Raw genomic sequence first — 14,477 nt, forward strand, 5'->3', positions numbered from 1 at the left:
AAAAAGTAAGCATTTTCCTATGTACAAAATAATGTTAAGTTCTATGAAAGAAAAAAGGATGAAATGATATAAAATGGTGGGGAAACTATATTGGTTGTCAGGAAAGATTCATTTTAGGAGAGAACTGAAGGATGAGTAGCTACCAGCCAAGTAGGGATTGGTTTCAGTCAGAGGGAAAAAAATAGATATGAAAGTTCTGAGAAAGATGCAAGTATGGCATGTTTGAGGAACAGAAAAGATGCTTGTGTGGCTGAGGCATGGGAGGGGGGAGAAGCAAGAGTGTTTGGAGAGGTAGGCAGAAGCCAGATTATCTGCACTCCCAAAAGAGAAATCTGTGTTGCACAAAATTGTGAGGTAAGATTCTTTATCTCATTGATCTCTCTTGAGTACCTTATATTGTGTGCAAGTGGAGGGTGTGAGTGTCTTGGAATAGCTGCCTTTAAAGTAAATTAAGGAAGAGAGCTACTGAAATGATAATGAGATTATAAGAATATGGTAGTCATCAACATGAAAGAGGTGTTTCCACATGTGGGTATATGAATGATGTGTATTTATTATGAGTACACAATATATAGAAATTATTAAGCTGACCACTGAAAGTGTGTTGGGGCAGTACAGCATCAGAAAGAATATTTGCAATGGATTTAAACACGTAATTTTTACAAATCATGAGTTCAAAGTGATGCAAAAGAATCCTCACTGATGATCATTGGCGATTGCTAGAGCACCAACTCATTATAAAAATTGATATATCCATATAGTAAAGACATGTTCTTTTTTTTGTTTGTTTTTTAAGATGTATTATTTTAGAGAGAGTACATCGGGGTAAGGGGGGGCGGTAGGAAGAAGGAGAGAAACAGTCTTAAGTAGACTCCGCACTAGCGGGGAGCCTGATGGAGGGCTCAGTCTCAACACCCTGAGATCATGACCTGACCTGAAACCAGGAGTCAGGCCCGTAACTGCACCAGCCAAGCACCCCCTTTCTTTTTGTTTTTGTTTTTTTTTTAAGATGTGTTCTTACTTAAATGAACTGTTTTTCAGGGTAACCAGATAATTGAAGAAAGTTCTTTTTTTGTGCATGTGGCGAAGCATAAGGTAGTATTTAGTGATTCATCAGTTGCATATAACACGCAGTACTTATTACATCAAGTGCCCTCTTTAATGCCAATCACCCAGTTACCCCATGCCCCCACCTACCTCCCCTCCAGCAACCTCGTGTTGTTCCCTGTAGTTTTGTTTAGTTTTTAAGATTTTACTTATTTACAAGAGCGAGCACAGAGGGAGAGGGAGAAGCAGACTCCTTCTGAGCAAGGAGCCAATGTGGGACTCAACCCCAGGACCCTGGGATCATGACCTGAGCCAAAGGCAGCCGCTTAACTGACAGAGCCACTCAGGCACCCCTGTTCCCTGTGGTTAAGACTCTCTTATGGTTTGCCTCCCTCTCGCTGTTTTTATCATATTCTTCCTTGAAGAAAGTTCTTTTTTTTTTAATTAAGATTTTATTTATTCATTTGTCAGAGAGTGCACAAGCAGGGAGAAGTGGCAGGCAGAGGGACAAGCAGGCTCCTTGCTCAGCAGGGAGTCTGCTTCTCCCTCTCCCTCTCTGCCTGTAACCCCCCCCTACTTGTGCTCACTGTCACATAAATAAAATCTTTAAAAAAATTCATATAAAGAACAAAGGCATAAAATTGCAACATGATTTTGCCACCCCTAATAAAATTAATAGGTCTAGGCAATAATAATCAATAGATACTCAAATGATTAGGTAAAAAGTTGTTGGGGAAACTAAATAATGGAAAGATCAGATTGATATACCTGAATCCACTGATTGATCTTAGCAACACTAAAAGCAGGACATTTGCTATTATGTGATTGAGTAGGAAGTAACCTGAATCCAATGAAGCTTCTAGGTGTTTCCCAACTGAGGTTCTGTGGAAGAAGTAAGCACTCCAGAAAACTATTTTCCCTATGGTATGTAAATGGTAACCTCCTCGATGCTTGGGAGGACGTTAATTCATTGCAAAGAATAGATACTATAAGACATAAGAGGTTAAATCTCGAACAGTTTGATTTAACTACAAGTGTACAGGAAATAAAGGGAAGTTTATAGGGGAAATGATACCACCAGGAAATATCAGCCAAATCCAGAATGTCAAGAATGGGACATAGTACAGGGCAAATGACTGATTTTATTAATAAATTGGTGCCATAAAAGAAGGATAAGAAGAAGAATGAACTGTTTGATATAGAATAAAAGTGATTGAAAGGTATAAGAATCAAATGCAACGTGAAGTCCTTGTCTGGATTCACATTTGAATCTTTTAAGATGACAACTTTGAAAAAACTCAGAGAAATTTTACATATAAAGGAATTATTTTGTGTATAACAACATCATAGTATTTACATTAAAATAAATACATCCTTAGAAATGTGTACTGAGGTATTGGTTAAATAACATGTCTGGGGTATACTCTGAAATACTGCTAGAGAGGTAGAAAAGTGACAGGATATCAAAACAAGATTGGGCAAAATATAAAATTACTGCAGCTTGAAATAGGAATTCATTATATTATTCCTTTTATTTTCATGTGGGTTTACTGTAATTTTTTTTGCAGTTTATTTATTTACTTGCTCAAACTCATGACCCCAAGATCAAGCGTCACATGCTTTTCTGACTTAGGTACAATATTAAGTACCAGGCACCCCATATTTCCGGTTTTCTAAGAGACCAGGGAGGAAATTCCTGCCAAGCAGTTCCAGATTAAAGTTACATATTCTTGAAGCTGCGCTATAACCTCCGCACTGAATTAGCCCCAGACCTTGCCATTACTACAGTACAACTACACATGTCACTGATTTGAATCTTGTTAATTAAGATCTTGTAGCAATTCAGAGATGGTATGGGCTAGAGTTGACTTTTTAGTTTATCGTTTTGTTGTTAGTAGTGGTAGTATCTTTTCATTGAAGTCATACATGTAAATAAATCAAGTAGTTTATAAGATTTAGTATTGTACTGTAATGTGAGCCACATGTGTAATTTAAAGTTTTCTGGGAGGGGACGCCTGGATGGCTTAGTCAGTTAAGCTTCTGCCTTCAGCTTAGGTCATGATCCCAGGGTCCTGGGATTGAGTCCCGCATCAGGCTCCTTGCTGAGCAGGGAGCCTGCTTCTCCCTCTACCTACTCTGCCTGCCGCTCCCCCTGCTTGTGCTCTCTCTCTCTCACAAATAAATAAAATCTTTAAAAAATAAAAAAGTTTTCTGGGAGCTAGATTAAAAAGAAAAAAAAACCCTGAGATTTAATAATTGATTTTTTGAACCTAGTACATAAAATATTATCATTGCAACATGTAAACACTGTAAAACATTTCTTGAGATACTTTAAATTCTTTTTTCATACAAAGTCTTAGAAATTCAGAAGACAGCAAATCTCTAAGAACTAGTTACATGGCAAGTACTCTGGAGCTACACATGGCTAACGGTTAACCCAAATTGGAGAGCACAGGTATGAAAGCTTGTGATGATGAAATCTTATATCCAGTGCATCCTCACCCATCCCATTCCCCAGAAGCAACCTTTGCTTTAACTGTTTAGTTTCAGTTATTCTATTGTTGCCTCCCTCTTTTTTACATAACTCTGCCCGTCGTATCAGCTTTAAGACAGTACGGTTCACTCAACCCCTTGGTGTGGACGTCCATATTGCCTGATGCACCTAATGACTTTTGGACTGAATTGTTTGAAAATGTTTTAGAACTTCCCCTCTATCATATTATTTCGTTATAGCTTATCCTACAACCACAAGCAAGTCCTCCATGCTTTTTTCAAAGGTAGGAAGCTATAAACCACACATATATTATTTTGGCTATGTAAATATTTAGTACTAGGCAAAGTTGTGTGCTAGGATTACATTGACTTCTCTATAAGGTTCTAGGCCACCAATTAGTATTCCAAATGTCAGGATCAAATAAGTTTTGTGTACTGTATCAGTTGTTTAAAACAGGTTAGATTTTAACCCAGTCCCTATTTAGACTATTTCTTGGATGTTGTTAATTTTTCTGCACTTTCTAATTTCCTTTTTTTTCTTTCACTGTTTACCTTTTTTTCTTTTTTAAAGAATTTATTTATTTGAGAGAGCAAGCATGAGTGGGAGGAGGGGTAGAGGGGGAAAGAGAGGGAGAGAAAGAATCTCTCAAGCAGACTCTGCACTGAGCACAGTGGGCTTAATCTTAAAACCCTGAGATCATGACCTAAGCCAAAATCAAGAGTTGACGCTCGCACCCCATTTCACTGTTTTCCTTGATCACATAGTCTTCCTCCTACTATGGTGACCAGTAACTATACATAGGTCTCATGGATCTTCTTTGGCTACTCTTGGGTTGAATCCACTATTTCTTGGATTCCTTAAGTTTCTCTCCTGTAACTTTCTTAGAAAAAGTGTGTACAAAGAAACTTGGAGCCCTTGTGTATCTGACAATGCCTTCATTCTGCCTTCACCTTTTTTTTTTTTTAAGATTTCATTTATTTATTAGAACACATGAGAGGAGAAAGGGAGAGAATCCCAAGCAGACTCCACCCTGTGCGTGGAGCCTAACTTTGGGCTCGATCTCACAACCCTGAGATCATGACCTGAGCCAAAATCCAAGAGTTGGACTTTTAACTGACTGAGCCACATAGGTGCCCCCTGCCTTCGCATTTGATTGAAGTTTTCTGGGGATAATGTGATAGAAACAAGACTAGAGTATACCAAAGGAGGAAGGACTGGGAAATAGTCTAGAGACAATGGGAAACAGTCTGCCTGATGGGACCCAGAGAGGCTCTGGACTCAGGAACACAGGAGAGGATGGGAGCAAAATGGAAAAGGAGAGGAAACCACAGCCTAGAATATGCCAAATTTTCAACCCAAAACTCTGAAAGCTTTATTTCCTTGTTCCCAAGCATTAAAGATGCCACCACAAAGTTAGATAACGATGGTAATTAATTAACTTGGCATATTGGCTTCAGGTGTAGTTGATGGCGCCCTCGAGGCTTATCTCATGCTGGCACTCAGGGAGCAAGCAGCCTGAGAGTCGGCTCTCCGGCCGTGTACTGTAAAGCAGAGCCTGCTGGCCCATGGACCCTGCTCTGCCCTGTCCCACCTAAAATTTCTACTCAGAGGGACTTGATGGGAAAGTAGTTCTGGTTTTTGTAAAAGAGGAAATCCAGGCCAGAAGCATAATTCTTTTTCTTAAATATAATTGTACAACTAAGAATCATCATGCATACGAGGGGAGTTAGCAACATTTGAGAGAAAGTCCAAGATAAATAGTAAAACCAACCCTGGAGATGATTCAACTGAACTTTTAAAAAATTTTAAATTACTAATTAGGTTTTCAGGAATTATAATCACAAAACTCAGTATATTATTAGGAGAAACATACAGCCAGGATAAGATAACAGATTACAGATACTGTGGCTGAAATAAAAATTTCAAAGACTAAAGTCAGACTTCCCAGAAAAATAGAAAAAATACGTGAAAACGAAGAAGGAGACCTAGAGAACCAATTCTGTTACGAATCCTAGAAAGTAGAAAATGGAGAAGAAAAATACGTTGACGAGAACTTCCTAGGGATAAATAAAAGGGCCCACTGAAGGCCCAGCACAATGACTGACAAAAGATGTACCAAAACATATTTCATAGTAAAATTTTAGAATATCAAGGAAAGGGGGAGGAGCATAAATGTTTCCAGAGAGCAAAACAGAACCATATTGCCTACCCAGATTTGACACACAGAAAATAAATACAAAAAGTTAGCCATTTTCGTTTAGCTTTTTGATGGCAGTCTTAGAAGTTTTAGGTTGGGGGTGCCTGCGTGGCTCAGTTGGTTAAGCAGCCAACTTTTGGTTTCTCAAGTCATGATCTTATGGGTTGCGGGATCAAACCCCGCATTGGGTTCCACACTCAGCGAGGAGTCTGCTTGAGGATTCTCTCCCTTTGCCTCTCTCTCCACTCATTCTCTCTCTCTCTCTCTCAAATAAATAATGTTTAAAAAGAGAAGTTTTAGATTGAAAATTAGGTATATTCTATTGCATGGCTTTCTCCCCCTCGCATCCTGTTTATCTTTGGGAGATTTAAAATCAGTTTAAATTTCCATTTAAAAATATCTTTTTAAGATTTATTTTTCTTTATTTTAGAGAGAGTGCAAGCAGGGGAGGGGCAGAGGGAGAGACTCTCAAGCACACCCCCTGCTGAGCCAGAGGTGGGGCTCAGTCTCACAACCCTGAGATCATAACCTGAGCAGAAACCAAGAGTCAGTGACTTAACCAACTGAACCACCGAGGTGCCGCTAAAATTTAAATTACAGGTGTTTTTTTTTTTTTTAAGATTTTATTTATTTATTTGAGTTAGAGCAAGCACAAGCAGGGGGCAGGGGCAGAGGGAGAGGGAAAAGCAGGCTCCCTCCTGATCATGACCTGAGCCGAAGGTAGTCGCTTAACTGACTTAGCCATGCAGGCACCCCATAAATTACTTTTTAATTGGTAATTCTCAATCCTAATCTCTGCCAGTTCTCCAAAGATCTTGAACTAATAATTCTTGCACAATCTCAAAAACTGTAGAGCATCTGAAACAAAAGTATCTTGGGGTGCCTGGGTGGCTCAGTCCGTTAAGCATCCGACTCTTGATTTCAGCTCAGATCATGATCTCGTGTTCACTGTGTTCATCTCTATATGAATGGAATTATGGGTATTTTTAAATGTTTTTCCTTTTGCTTGTCCTTGTTTTGTGGCTTCCCTGAGATAAGCATTATAATTCTTGTTTATTTTTAAAATAGTAATTTAATTTAAGGAGAGGGGAAAAGAAAAATGAAAATCTTCAGTTTGGGGATCTGAGTACACCATTCCAAAGAACTGTGGTACAAATCGCTTCATCTTTATATGTTAAGTACCGCTTTTATTTTGAGGATTTCTCTCTCTCTCTCTCTCTCTCTCTCTCTTTTGGCATACATGTGGCAAGTAAGGGCTTTAGTTACATGTTTATACCAAGAATTATCATAATTAATGGAACATAGTTCCATTGGATATTTAACCAACTAGGTCTGCTGAGGGAGTTTAGGAAAACTGTGGTACACAAAAATTTATTTTTTCCACATTGACCAGGATTATAACCAAATCAGATGTGTGAACAGTTACTGAGAAGAGGGGGCCATTGGTCTCATGAAGAATGCCCTGCCTTCTGCAGCTCTGTTTCAGAAGACCGAGAGGGTGACTTACCAGACTGATATTTCTGGGGACGATACAACTATCTGGGCATGCATTTCCATGTCAATCCAGATGGGACTGGAAACAGCTATTCAATTTTATGAATCTCACTGGACATTGTGGATTTACTGGAATTATTCCAGTCATCATGCCCTTTGGTTGTCATTATCTTGCAAATGTGTCAGAGGAAAATGTGCAAATATGGCAGTGACTGTAAAACTGGCACATGGCATTTATTAATCCTGAGGAAAAGCATATGTACTATTTTTCAGTATGATTATCATGGATATGCTAGAAATATTTCTTGAAAACAAACCTTTTTATTACTTCTATGTGAATTTATTTAACAAAACTGTTTTGTCTGTTGTGTCTAAGGAAAGTTCTAGAGGTTAGATATTTAATTGTAAATATGTGAGGAAACCCTTAATGAAGAATTCAGAATAAAAACAGAAAAAGCACAGGTATCTGGGAATTCAAATGTTAAGATACATGAGAAAATGTTAAATTGATGAGTGAACTTGTGACAGCAGTAGCATTTTAAATTTCTAAAGACTTATCCTGTGTGTGTATATATATATAAAAAAAGCAGCAGCACCGATTTTTATAAGTATTGTTTGACTTTAATACTAGATGATATAGTGTCAGCCTTAATTCTACATTTTCATTATTTTGTAATTTTTATTACTATTTTTAAAGAGTTAAAGAAGTCGTACACTCCCACATTAATGTAATAATAGTCTGCTAGAAAGTTGCTGCAAAAACGTTCGAATTGTGTATTAATTCAAGCTAATGTATGTCAATATATATGTCTTTGTGTAAGTCCAGGACTATTGGTTTGTGAAGTTATTTTGTAAGGAAATGCTTTTGGTACAGTTTTGTGTCCCAGGAAATGTGTGTGTTTTTTAATCCTTTCTGAATATACAGTGAGGTTAATAAAGAGGATTGTTTCTTCCCTATTGAATGTGTTTTCCTTTTTTAACGTTGAAAGCTCTATAAAAGATTACCTTGGTAAAAACTATTACAATATTGATCTATCTTTATAATTGGAAGTCATTTAACTGTTTTGTTGAAGAAGGAAACAAATTGGCAAAAATTTAGCTAAAGGAAAGATTGGATTCCTTTTAAATGATACTAGTTCTTACTAGTTAAATGATAGTGCTAAAAAAGAGTTCCATCTTCCAAATTGTGTATACTTTTGACTGTATGACTTATTTGCAAGCACTATGAAATGGGTGAGATTGTTTTTTAGTATGTAATTTTCAAATAATACTTGTTAGTAAAAAGTTTGCATTTGTGTCTTTTTTATACTGTCAATATCTTCAGTTATATCAGCTAAATATTTTCATGGGATCATCTCTTCCTCTTCATGACTATGTAATTTTATTTGTAAAATTATACATGTTAATTTAAGATATTTTTTTGAAGTCTGTTGAACACCTAGTATTTCTTTTGACTTCAAAAAGAGGTTGCTACTTTTCATTATCACATACAGGTTTAAATTTAGGAATAGATCAGTAGCAACATTAAAATTCATTGTAGGACATTTGGCCTTAAAATATTATATTAAATATAAAGTGATGTTTCTCCAAATCTGGCTTTGTACAAGCAATTATTTCATTTACAGATTCATCAGTAACCTGAGTGTGAAGATATTTTACTGTTTGAAATTAATTCCCTTTTGGAGAGTGATCAAATTGGTGTTACAGAATCACCTATCCCAGCAACAAACAATTCATAGTATAGACAGACATTCTTAATATATTTTATGTTAGGAAGCCTAAATTCAAGATAAAATAATGTCTGATAGTATCAAATAGATTCCCAGTATTCTGATTCTTTAGGCCATGCTCCAATAAACACATGTGGAATAGAAAATATTAGTAATTATATCTCCATAAAGTACTGTATTTAAATCCTTGCAAATAGCATTTGCATACATTTACTTTTCTCACCTGTGTTTCTCCCCCACAGTTTTTTTTTTTTTAAGGTTTTATTTATTTGGGGGGCGCCTGGGTGGCTCAGTCATTAAGCGTCTGCCTTCGGCCCAGGTCATGGTCCCAGGGTCCTGGGATCGAGCCCCACATCGGGCTCCCTGCGCAGCGGGAAGCCTGCTTCTCCCTCTCCCACTCCCCCTGCTTGTGTTCCCTCTCTCACTGTGTCTCTCTGTCAAATAAATAAGTAAAATCTTAAAAAAAAAAAAAAAAAAAGATTTTATTTGTCGGAGAGAGAGAGCAGGCAAAAGCAGGGGCAGTGGCAGGCAGAGGGAGATGCAGTCTCCCTGCTGAGCAAGGAACCCACTGCAGGACTTGATCCCAGGACCCTGGGATCATGACCTGAGCCGAAAGCAGACGCTTAACTGACTGAGCCACCCAGGCGTCCCTGTCCCCCACAGTTACTCTTAACTCTATTTTTTAATTCTTGAGAGAAATAGAACATTGGATCTCATTTTTCTGTGTTTATTTTGGTAAGTTTTATTTTAAGAAGAATTATATACCTTGACTACTTGATAGTCCGTTGGTGTACTTAAATATAATTGGAATTCAGTTTTATACTTTAAAATAGCGGGAATAATACCAATATAGAATGAGACCATTACTTTTGTGCTAGAAATTAAGGACAATATTTAAAAGCCAGGGGAATCTTTGTATTCTTATATCATTTAGATATGAGTTCTGTGATATATTTAGTGATAAACAGCAAATTTAGTAAAAAAATTTATTTCCGTGCTTTTATAGACCAGAAGTATGTTTTGATTTGTTAAACTTGTTACGTATTTCCTCTCTTCAGTAGTTTTGCAGAGTGAATTACTTCTTTGAAGAACTGACAAGTCAATCGTGGATCCTTTTGTCAAATACTAATGAAAAGTCAAAAGAATCATAAACCAATCAGATCTGTTTAAAAGTAATATATTGAGCTTTGGCTACGTTTGTATTAAATATTCAGGTGCTAACTGCCTAATGTTTTATATAGTAGAATTTAGATTATTAGATAATATAGAATTTAGAATGGAATGTGAATTGCATATTTATAAATAAGAATTCTGAGATGATTCAAAATGTAAAACCAAAAAGTTGGCCTTAGTTGTTTGAAATACAGAATGATTTTTATTGCAACATTTATAAATTCATTAATTTAGCAAATACTTACATCTGCTATTTTGCAAACCAGTGTGTCTAACTTATGGCAGAAGATAATAGCTACCAATTAATGAGTAACATGCTGAATAAAACATTTACATGTTATTTACAGATGATACATAAGATTAAAAACATTAAAAAGATGGAAAAGGATACATCATGCAAACAGCAATCACAGCAAATTTGGAGTGATGCTAATAGACAAAATTAAAACATGTTATTAAAAAGGGACATTTTATAATGATGAAAGGGTGAATCCATTAGGAAGATATAACAATTATAAATATACATGCTTCTAATGACAGAGTACCAAAATACATGAAGCACAAACTGACAGAAATGAAGAAAGACAATTCAGCAATAATAGTTGGAGACCATATGCCCTGTTTTCAATTATGGTTAAAACAACTATACCAAACACAACAGAAGACGTGGACACTATAAACCAACTAGACTTAACAGACATCTAGAACATAGCAGCCAATAACAATATGTATTCTCAAGCACACAAGAATATTTCTCATGATGACCATAGACTAGAGCATAAAACCTTTAAAAATTTAAAAGGACAAAAAATATGTTCTCTGATCACAATGCAGTCAAATTTGAAACGGTTGCCTGGGTGGCTCAGTCGTTAAGTATCTGCCTTCAGCTCAGGTCATGATCCCAGGGTCCTGGGATCGAGCCCCACATCGGGGTCCCTGCTTGGCGGGAAGCCTGCTTCTCCCTCTCCCACTCCCCCTGCTTGTGTTCCCTCTCTCACTGTGTCTTTCTCTGTCAAATAAAATCTAAAAAAAAAAAAAATTTGAAACATAACGGAAAACTGGGAAACTCACAATATATGGAAATTAAACAAGACTACTCCTAGGTAACCAATGGATCAAAAAAATTTTTTTAATTATGAAATATTTTGAGATGAGTGAAAACACATAACATCAGAATTTATGGGTTGCAGCTAAAGCAGTGCTTAGAGGGTAACTTAGAGCTGTAAATGATACAGAAAAAAGATCTCAATAACCTAATCTTTTACCTTAAAGAGAAAACTAAACTTTAAGCAGGAAGAAAATAGAGGTTAGGGTGGAAGTGAATAGAATGAAATAAAGACTAGAAATACGAGAAAAAAAGGTAATGAAACCAGAAGTTTTTTTGAAAAGATCAACAAAGTTGATAAAATTTTGACCAAGAATTGTAGTTTTGACCAAGAAAAAAAGAATATACTGAATGGAGACTACAGTTGACTCTTGAACAACGTGGGGATTAGGAGCACCAAACCCTGCCCCCCCCACCACACACACTTTCAAAAATCATAAAACTTTGACTCTCCAAAAACGTAATCACCTATTGTTGACCAGAAACCTTACTGATAACAGTTGACACATTTTGTGTGTTATGAATTACATACTGTATTCTTACCATAAGGTAAGCTAGAAAGAGAATGTTAAGGTCATAAGGAAGAGAAAATATGTTTATGGTACTGTACTATACTGAAAAAAAATTTGCATATAAGTGGACCCATGCAGCTCAAATTTGTATTGGTCAAGGGTCAACTTTATAGTAGAATCAGAAATTAAAGAGTGACATTACTACTAACTTTACATAAATAAAAAGGATTATAAAGGAATACAATGAACAATTATATGTGAACAAATGAGATAGATGAAATAAATTCCTAGAAAGATACAAGCTACTGGAACGGACTCAAAAAATAGACAACTGAATAGACCTATACAAGTGACAAGATTGGATCAGTAATAAAAAACTCACAAAAGCCAAGGCCCAAGTGGCTTTACCACAGAATTCTGAACATTTAAAAGTATTACCAACACTTTTTTGTAGGTCATATGCTATTTAATAAAAGACAGAAATAAGTTAATTCTCTTTTCCTTTTTAGTATTTGCCTAAAGAGAAAAATCTTGAAATTTGTAGGGATTTCTGATGCCAGGAAATCGTAAAATGTAGAATATTTAGCAATCAGGTTGGCTTAGCTCATGGCAATCAGCATATGTCCAACTATGATTTGCATTCCACTTATGCTGAGATATCCTTGCTCAGGTTGAACATACTGTGAGTATAAGATCTCTTTTTCTAAGAAAGAAGATGGAATCTTTGGATAATGGCCTCACTGAATTGTTAAGTTAGCTATCTCCAAATTTTGGTGATTTCCCCAGTTCTTCCATAATGTCTCAGTGCTCTAGCCATCATCTGGTAAGTCATGGTCTTCTGGTTGTCTTTTCCACCAAAGTTGGGCAAGTTTTTCTTTGTTTTGGTTTTGTTTTTTAAGTAATCTCTACCCCCAATATAAAGCTCAAACTCATGACCCTGAGATGAAGAGTCGCATGCTCTTCTGACTGATCCAGCCAGGTGTCCCCTTTCCTTTGTTTTTTGATACAAACAGAAAGACGCCTTTGGTTTTATCTACCCACTGAAATATAAAATGCCATCTCAGGATTATACAGATTCATGAAGGTATTCAAACAGGTGGAGCTTCTTCCTGCCTTTGCTTCCCTTTTGCTGGAGAACAACAGGTTGTACTAGCTGGTTTTCAGGAATGTTTAGCAGACAATAGCATCCAGACAATAGGAGCCATTAAAAGGGTTATTCACCGTGACCAAGTAGGATTTATTCTTGGGCTGCAAGGATGGTTCAACATCCGCAAATCAAAGTGATACACTACATTAATAAAAGAAAGGACAAGAATCATATCCTCTCAATAGATGCAGAAAAGGCATTTGACATAGTACAGCATCCTTTTTTTTTTTAAGATTTTATTTATTTGAGCGAGACAGATAGCATGTGCAAGGAGGAGAGGGAGAAGGATGCTTAACCAACTGAGCCACCCAGGCACCCCTAAAGCATCCTTTCTTGATTAAAACTCTTCACAGTGTAGGGATAGAAAGAACATACCTCAGTATCATAAAAGCCATATACGAAAATCCCACAGCAAATATCATTCTCAATGGGGAAAAACTGAGAGCTTTTACCCTAAGGTCAGGAACACGACAGGATGTCCACTCTCACCACTGTTGTTCAACATAGTACTAGAAGTCTGAGCCTCAGCAATCAGACAACAAAAAGAAAAGGCATTCGAATCTGCAAAGAAGTGAAACTCTTACTCTTCACATATGACATGATACTCTATGTGGAAAACCCAAAAGACTCCACCTCCAGAGGAATTCAGCAAAGTGGCAGGATATAAAATCAACGCACAGAAATCAGTCGCATTTCTATATACAAAAATGAGACAGAAGAAAGAGAAATTAAAGGAGTTGATTCCATTTACAATTGCACCTAAAACCATAGGATACTTAGAAATAAACCTTACCAAAGATGAAAAGGTTCTGTACTCTGAAAACTATAGAACACTCATGAAAGAAATTGAGGAAGACACAAATGGAAAAACATTCCACACTCATGGGTTGGAAGAACAAATATTGTTAAAACGTCTGTGCTACGCAGAGCAATCTATACATTCAAAGCAATCCCTATAAAAATACCACTTACTTTTTCACAGAGCTGGAACAAATAATACTAAAATTTGTATGGAACCAGGAAAGACCCCAATTAGCCAAAGGAATGTTGAAAAAGAAAACCAAAGCTGGTGGCATCACAATTCCAGACTTGAAGCTCTATTACAAAACTGTAATCATCAAGATGGTATGGTACTGGCACAAAAACAGACACATGGATCAATGGAACAGAATAGAGAACCCAGAAAAGGACCCTCAACTCTTATGGTCAACTAGGTGGAAAGCATATCCAATGGAAAACAGTCTCTTCAACAAATGGTATTGGGAAAATTGGACAGCCACAGGCAGAAGAATGAAACTGGCCCATTTCCTTACACCACACACAAAAACAGACTCAAAATGGATGAAAGACCTAAATGTGAGACAGGAATCCATCAAAATCCCAGAGGAGAACACAAGCAGCAACCTCTTTGACCTCAGCCACAGCAACTTCTTCCTAGATACATCACCAAAGGCAAGGGAAGCAAGGGCAAAAATGAACTTTTGGGACTTCATCAAGATAAAAAGCTTTTGCACAGCAAGGAAACAGTCGACAAAACCAAAACACAACTGACAGAATGGGAAAAGGTATTTGCAAATA

General features: G+C 36.8%; 1 protein-coding gene and 1 pseudogene across 4 annotated transcripts in view; one reads left to right on the top strand and one right to left on the bottom strand.

Moving 5' to 3' along the window:
• The window catches only part of SMCHD1 (structural maintenance of chromosomes flexible hinge domain containing 1), a 139,226-nt gene extending 131,037 nt beyond the window's left edge, over positions 1-8,189 (top strand). For 2 of the 4 annotated variants that reach the window (XM_028092350.2, XM_028092351.2), the window contains exons 48-49: positions 3,402-3,502; positions 7,132-8,189. In XM_028092350.2, coding sequence (XP_027948151.1) covers positions 3,402-3,483 — 82 coding nt within the window. In that variant the 3' untranslated portion in view covers positions 3,484-3,502; positions 7,132-8,189. The remainder of the gene's footprint in view (positions 1-3,401; positions 3,503-7,131) is intronic. The other 2 variants (XM_028092352.2, XM_028092353.2) reach the window with 1 other exon arrangement.
• A 4,145-nt stretch (positions 8,190-12,334) lies between these two features.
• LOC114200325 (transcription factor Spi-C pseudogene) lies at positions 12,335-12,926 on the bottom strand (annotated as a pseudogene).
• Between the last annotated feature and the right edge of the window lie 1,551 nt (positions 12,927-14,477).

This window comes from Eumetopias jubatus, unplaced genomic scaffold (genome assembly GCF_037043125.1).
Source record: "Eumetopias jubatus isolate StellerSeaLion01/CBP00866 unplaced genomic scaffold, mEumJub1_p1.0 scaffold_16, whole genome shotgun sequence".
NCBI classification, from domain to species: domain Eukaryota; kingdom Metazoa; phylum Chordata; class Mammalia; order Carnivora; family Otariidae; genus Eumetopias; species Eumetopias jubatus.